The 7,304-nt window shown below is 42.7% G+C and overlaps 1 protein-coding gene across 2 annotated transcripts in view; it reads left to right on the top strand.

Annotated features, from left to right (window-relative positions):
* Positions 1-6,978, top strand: part of LOC310999059 (uncharacterized protein) — a 9,820-nt gene extending 2,842 nt beyond the window's left edge. For both annotated transcript variants that reach the window (XM_083989364.1, XM_083989363.1), the window contains exons 4-9: positions 487-604; positions 1,918-1,988; positions 3,538-3,613; positions 3,727-3,789; positions 3,922-3,991; positions 6,543-6,978. In XM_083989364.1, the coding sequence (XP_083845490.1) occupies positions 487-604; positions 1,918-1,988; positions 3,538-3,613; positions 3,727-3,789; positions 3,922-3,991; positions 6,543-6,625 (481 nt within the window). In that variant the 3' untranslated portion in view covers positions 6,626-6,978. The remainder of the gene's footprint in view (positions 1-486; positions 605-1,917; positions 1,989-3,537; positions 3,614-3,726; positions 3,790-3,921; positions 3,992-6,542) is intronic.
* The last annotated feature ends 326 nt before the right edge of the window (positions 6,979-7,304 follow it).

Here is a 7,304-nt window from a genome sequence, read left to right as displayed (position 1 = left end):
CCTGTTCCTCCCTCTCTTTGCACACTGAGTCCGTTTTTTTCGTCCTAAATTGCCGCACGTCGAAAACTAAATTCGACCATTACTCATTGTATACACAAAATAACTCAAGTATCTATTAATATATGACCAGTTATTAATCCCCAGGGGAAGTGTTTGAAATATTCAGGTCATAAATTGTCATCTATACCAAATGTTTAAGTTTATTTTCATCGTTTTTTGTTTTTAAATTAAAAATGACAAGCTTAAATTCCTAAATTCTACAATTTAAATTCCTACCAGATCAGTGTTACGTTAGTTAAATGGACCAGTATCTGAACATTTACCTTCATTTTAGCGCCACATCTGCCGATAAGGCTCCAACATCAAATCTTTGTGAAAGTGACGGTATTTAGGAATCTTTACGATGGCGTGTAATACCACGATTAATTAATTAAATGAATTAATTAATGATTAACCCCCCCGCCCCTGCCCCCCCCCCCCCCCCAGAGGGAAGAAGGTGATAGAGAACCGAGCCATGAAGGACGAGGAGAAGATGGAGCATCTGGAGCTGCAGCTCAGAGAAGCCAAACAGATCGCTGAGGAGGCCGACCGCAAATATGAGGAGGTGAGGGTGTGTGTGTGTGTGTGTGTGTGTGTGTGTGTGTGTGTGTGTGTGTGTGTGTGTGTGTCTGTCTGTCTGTGTACGTTTACATGACACTTGAAAAAACCAAATTATTGCCTCAATCCGACTCTAACTGGACAACTGAAGTGCATGTAAACACCTTAGTCCGACACCCAGATAATGCGACTGCAGAGCTCTACAAGGAGCAGTAGCCTAATATTAGAAATAATATACATTTTTAAAACATTATTTTGGGAGGAAAAAAAAAATCTCTGCACAAAACACAGCATACTGAAACCGTACCGAGAACCGTGGCCACAAACCGAGGTAGGTATCGTACCGTGGGCTACCTACAGCTACCTGCACCGCTGCACCGCTAGTAGAGACGGCACCAAGCGGAGCAGAGAAGCCCCCGAACCCGAACCCGGCAAAGTAAAGACAAAAACCCAACGTCAGCGCCGAGTCAATGCATTTCACACAGCGCCACCAGCAAGAGGGTTTTATTTAAAAAAAAAAAAAAAGGGAAGCCTGTATCCTATTCTCAGCACGAATGGTCGGGAACTGCAGTTGAGAATTTATTATTAAGCTGATAAGTTGTTTCTATTCAGTTTTTTATGAGGTGACAGAAAAATTAAGGCAAGGCAATTTTATTAGTATAGCCCGTTTTTACTAACAGTTTGTCTCAAAGGGCTTTACATCCCATCATAACAACATCCTCTGTCCTTAGACCCTCACATCCACTGAGGAAAAACTCCATGGAAAACCCTTTTAAGATTCCGTTATTTGTCCCACAGTGGGGAAATTTACATTTGTGCAGCAGCAGCAACAAACAGCAACAGGATAAAACAGAATAAAAAGAGGAATATGAACATCACACAACAATAATTTATAGAAAGAATGATTAAAAAAAAAAGTGCAGTAGCCTATGTGCAATAGTCCAAAAAGTCAACAGGACGGGGGGGGGGGGGAGGGGGGGGGTGTATTAACCTGCTGAAACAACAGGTGACACCATGAGGGGGCGATGGACCCGTCAGTTATTAGATTTACTCAGTTGCAGGTAAACTGAGACAAGGACAGAAGTCTGATTAGACGCCAAAATCTAATTTATAGCTCGATCAAACTCTGTGTGTGTGTGTGTGTGTGTTGCTCTAACGCGTGTGTGTGTGTTGCTCTAACGCGCGTGTGTGTGTGTTGCTCTAACGTGTGTGTTGCTCTAATGTGTGTGTGTGTTGCTTTAACGTGTGTGTTGCTCTAACGTGTGTGTGTGTGTTGCTCTAACGTGTGTGTGTGTTGCTCTAACGTGTGTTGATTGCCAGGTGGCTCGGACTCTAGTGATGGTGGAAGGAGAACTGGAACGAGCTGAAGTCAGAGCGGAGCAGGGAGAGAGGTAACACACACACACACACACACACACACACACACACACACACACACACACACACACACACTGAGACACACACACACTCAGACACACACTGTTAGATCCCCGGTATTAGGCCCCTGTAAAAAAGGCCTATACCAGCTCTCCACTTAAAGGGTAAGTTCTTAAAGGGATAGTAGCATTTTTTTTAAAGTGTGGTTGTATGATCTCCAAATAGCCCCTAAGTACTTTAATTGCAGTAGAAGACTCTCTGCACTCCTCCCGTTAGCAACGCCAGCCCATAATAGCCCTGCCCAGAGATTTACAACATACAGTGTTGTGAACAGACCCAAAGAAACGGCCTATTTTCACGGCCTAAAAGAGGTTTTACCTGAAAATAAATACACAGTTCCATTGTTCGCTATAATATAATTTTTTCCAGCTCTTCAAAGTTCAGGAAAAACACAGTTTTTATTTGGACCGAACCAACTCACGTATCCCTCCGCCCAGGGTTAGCGCCCGCCGATCAGCAGTTGGTTAGGTCCAAATAAAAACTGTGTTTTTCCTGCACTTTGAAGGAGAGTTGAGGGTCCCGAGCTCAGCCTTCAGATGTATGCTGTGATTTGTGATATGGTTATGGTATTATAATTAAAGGAGAATATTTTTGCTAAATGTAACTAGGGGAAAGTATGATGAAACCTGAACTGATGGAATAGTTGCTGTAATCTGTTAAAAAGGGGAAGTAGGATGAGTCAGACAAAGGTTAAGACAGGCTGAGGCAGGTCAGGAGAGTAAAGGTGGCAGGGGTTAAGGATGGGGAAGTACACATTGACCAAATAAGGCGAGTACCACATTGACTGGTCCCACGGGCGCTGGTCCCTGCAGCTATTTCATAGCTGTTGGGACCAGTGCCCGGTGCGATTGCCCGTGGCCCTAATAAATGAATGAGAGAGAGAGAGAGAGACCTCTGTTTTCTCGCTAGTGGTAGTATTAGCGGTAGCATTAGCAGTACTATTGGCGGTAGCATTGGCGGTAGCATTAGCAATGCTATTGGCCATAGCATTAGCGGTAGCATTAGTATTAGCAGTAGCTTTAGTGGTATGATTAGTTGTAGTATTGGCGGTAGCATTAGCTGTAGAATTAGCGGTAGTATTAGCGGTAGCATTAGCGGTAGTATTAGCGGTAGTATTAGTGGTAGCATTAGCGGTAGCATTAGCGGTAGCATCAGCGGTAGTATTAGCGGTAGTATTAGCTGTAGCATTAGCGGTAGCATTAGCGGTAGCATTAGTGGTAGCAGTAGCAATAGCATTAGCGGTAGCATTAGCGGTAGCCATGACGTAACGGCTGCATGTGTAGCTGCAGGCGACTGTAAACACACAACTTCCTTTCAGGGAACTGACCCGGAGCGGTTCAATACAAATACATGTATCATTACACCTCTAGTATATGTATATATATAAAGTATATATAATGTGTATATATATATATATGTATATGTATATATAAAGTGTATATATATATAATGTATATGTGTGTATGTGTGTAGTAAACTGTGTGTGTGTCCTGTGTCCTGCAGTAAGAGCCGAGTGTTGGAGGAGGAACTGAAAACAGTTTTCACCAGCTCAAAGTCTCTGGAGGCCCAGGCTGAGAAGGTGAGTCCTGCTCTCTGATTGGCTGCTGTCCTGCTCTCTGATTGGCTGCTGTGTTACTGCTCTCTGATTGGCTGCCTTGTTCCTGCTCTCTGATTGGCTGTTCTTTGTCTCAGTATTCTCATAAGGAGGACAGATATGAAGAGGAGATCAAGAACCTGAGCAGCAAACTGAAGGAGGTGAGACTGTTTCTACCTGTCTGTCTCTACCTGTCTGTCTCTACCTGTCTGTGTCTCTACCTGTCTGTGTCTCTACCTGTCTGTCTGTCTCACCTGTCTCTACCTGTCTCACTGTCCTCTCTGTGTCTTCAGGCTGAGACCAGAGCAGAGTTGGGTGAACGCTCAGTGGCCAAACTGGAGAAAACTATTGACGACCTGGAAGGTGAGAACACGTTACGCATCGAACACGTTAACGCATCAAACACGTTAACGCATCAAACACGTTAACACATCGAACACGTTAACGCATCGAACACGTTAACGCATCGAACACGTTAAAGCATCGAACACGTTAACGCATCAAACACGTTAACGCATCAAACACGTTAAAGCATCGAACACGTTAACACATCAAACACGTTGACGCATCAAACACGTTAACGCATCAAACACGTTAACGCATCAAACACGTTAAAGCATCGAACACGTTAACACATCAAACACGTTAACACATCAAACACGTTGACGCATCAAACACGTTAACGCATCGAACACGTTAACGCATCAAACACGTTAAAGCATCAAACACGTTAACACATCAAACACGTTAACGCATCAAACACGTTAACACATCAAACACGTTAACACATCAAACACGTTAAAGCATCAAACACGTTAACACATCAAACACGTTAACGCATCAAACACGTTAAAGCATCAAACACGTTAACACATCAAACACGTTAACGCATCGAACACGTTAACACATCAAACACGTTAACACATCAAACACGTTAACGCATCAAACACGTTAACACATCAAACACGTTAACACATCAAACACGTTAACGCATCAAACACGTTAACGCATCAAACACGTTAACACATCAAACACGTTAACACATCGAACACGTTAACACATCGAACACGTTAACGCATCGAACACGTTAACGCATCAAACACGTTAACGCATCGAACACGTTAACACGTTAACACATCAAACACGTTAACACATCAAACACGTTAACGCATCAAACACGTTAACACATCGAACACGTTAACGCATCAAACACGTTAACGCATCAAACACGTTAACACGTTAACACATCAAACACGTTAACACATCGAACACGTTAACGCATCAAACACGTTAACGCATCAAACACGTTAACACGTTAACACATCAAACACGTTAACGCATCAAACACGTTAACGCATCAAACACGTTAAAGGGATAGTTCAACATTTTGGCAAATTGGCCCGTTGACATAATTGCTATAGTCATAGCAGTAGGTTCGTTACCTTTAATTGTAGGTGTAAGCTATTTTTAGTACAGCGGAGCGCAGCAGCTGGCTGCTCAGAGCTACGCTATGGAGGCTAAGGGAATTTCTTGGTTTCCCTCATCAAACTCATCAAATACAAAATCCCAAAACTCCACAGCGCTTTTGTAGACAAGTTGTGAGCTGCACAACCACCACGCTATGAGATAATGACGGAACGATACGAAACGGAGCCGTTTTCGAGGTAAATTCGTACAAAACCGCTGATGCGCGTTGCGTTCAGGGACAGTTTTTCAGCAAGCAGTCTCCGTATTTACCCTGTATTTACCTCGAAAACGGCTCCGTTTCGTATCGTTCCGTCATTATCTCATAGCGTGGTGATTGTGCAGGTCACAACTTGTCTACAAAAGCGCTGTGGAGTTTTGGGATGTTGAATTTGATGAGTTTAATGAGGGAAACCAAGAAATTCCATTAGCCTCCATAGCGTAGCTCTGAGCAGCCTGCTGCTGCGCTCCGCCGTACTGAAAATAGCTTACACCTACAATTAAAGGTAATGAACCTACTGCTATGACTATAGCGATTATGGCAATGGGCCAATTTGCCAAAATGTTGAACTATCCCTTTAACACGTTAACACATCAAACACGTTAACACGTTAACACATCAAACACGTTAACGCATCGAACACGTTAACACATCGAACACGTTAACACATCAAACACGTTAACACATCGAACACGTTAACGCATCGAACACGTTAACACGTTAACACATCAAACACGTTAACACATCGAACACGTTAACACATCGAACACGTTAACACATCAAACACGTTAACGCATCGAACACGTTAACGCATCGAACACGTTAACGCATCGAACACGTTAACGCATCAAACACGTTGACGCATCGATATAATAACAGACGACGTCGCCGATACGTAGGGGTGTGACGAGATCTCGTGCCACAAGATCTCGCGAGATTAAACTCGACGATATTTCTCGCAAGATTTAAAAACATTTTTTTTATGTTAAAACGTTTCCACTACACAGTTCTAACTCTACTGGACTCGGTTTAGCTGCTTTTCAGTTCTTCAGTTCCTCCTCAGTGAAAACGAAACTCGCTGCCACTACTTAATAAAATCCTAGAGGAAACACTGCACTTCATATTGTTTGCACTTGAAAAAAAGAAAGGAATATTTTATTTAATTTTAACTTTCATACATTTTTTGTTTCAATTTGTGGAAGAAGTTTATTAAAAGCTCGTGCTTAGATCATGCATGTAAAGAGTTATAATAAAACATTTCAAAATGCATGTGCAACTCGGCTAGTCATTTTGTCATTGTCGTTTTCTTAAAATCTCGTCTCGTTCTCGTGAGCTGAGTGTATCGTCGTCACACCCCTACCGATACGTCGACCAATAAGACTGGTCGATGGTGATGTCATGATGATGTCATGATGATGTCATGATGATGTCATGGTGTTCTGTTTCCAGACGCTCTGACCTCGGCCCGGAACGCCAACATGGAGCTGCAGGCGACGCTGAACCAAACGATGGAGGAGCTCAACTCCTGCTGAGCCCGACGGGACGATGATGTCACCATGATGTCACCATGATGTCACCATGATGACGTCACGATGATGTCAAGATGATGTCAGGACACAATGTGGCCAAACCCCCTTTTACCCCCTCTTTACCCTCTCTCCCTGAGCTTTCACACATTCCTTCACTGAGTCTTTACGTCACGTTTGAAGTGTTGCTTTAATCTGCTCCTCCTCTTCCTCCTCCTCCTCCTCCTCCTCCTCCTCGCCGTCTGGCCCCGCCCCCTCGGTGTTCAGGGGGCGGGGCCAGACGGCGAGGAGCGGCTGGTGTTTCCGTCTCTACATTGCAAAAAGTCAAAATCTTTCCAAGAATATTTGTCTTATTTCTAGTCAAAACTAAACTCTTTCCACTTAAAATAAGACTCATCACCTAAAAATGAACTTGTTTTTAGATCATTTTCACTTGTTTCAAACTAATTTTCACTTGAAATAAGTAGAAAAATCTGCCAGTGAAAGCAAGTTTTTTTGTGTGTTTGTAATAAGAAAGAAAAACTTGCTCCACTATCAGATTTTTCTACTTATTTCAAGTGAAAATCTGCTTGAAAGAAGTAAAATAAGACTCATCACATTAAAAAGTAGCTTGTTTTCAGACACTTTTTAAGTAGAATGAGATTTGTTTTGACTAGAAATAAGACAAATATTCTTGGAAAGATGT

Source organism: Trachurus trachurus (assembly GCF_905171665.1).
Source record: "Trachurus trachurus genome assembly, chromosome: 16".
Taxonomy (NCBI): Eukaryota; Metazoa; Chordata; class Actinopteri; order Carangiformes; family Carangidae; genus Trachurus; species Trachurus trachurus.
Note: the sequence above shows the minus strand (reverse complement) of the source record. Positions and strands in the feature narration are given on the sequence as shown.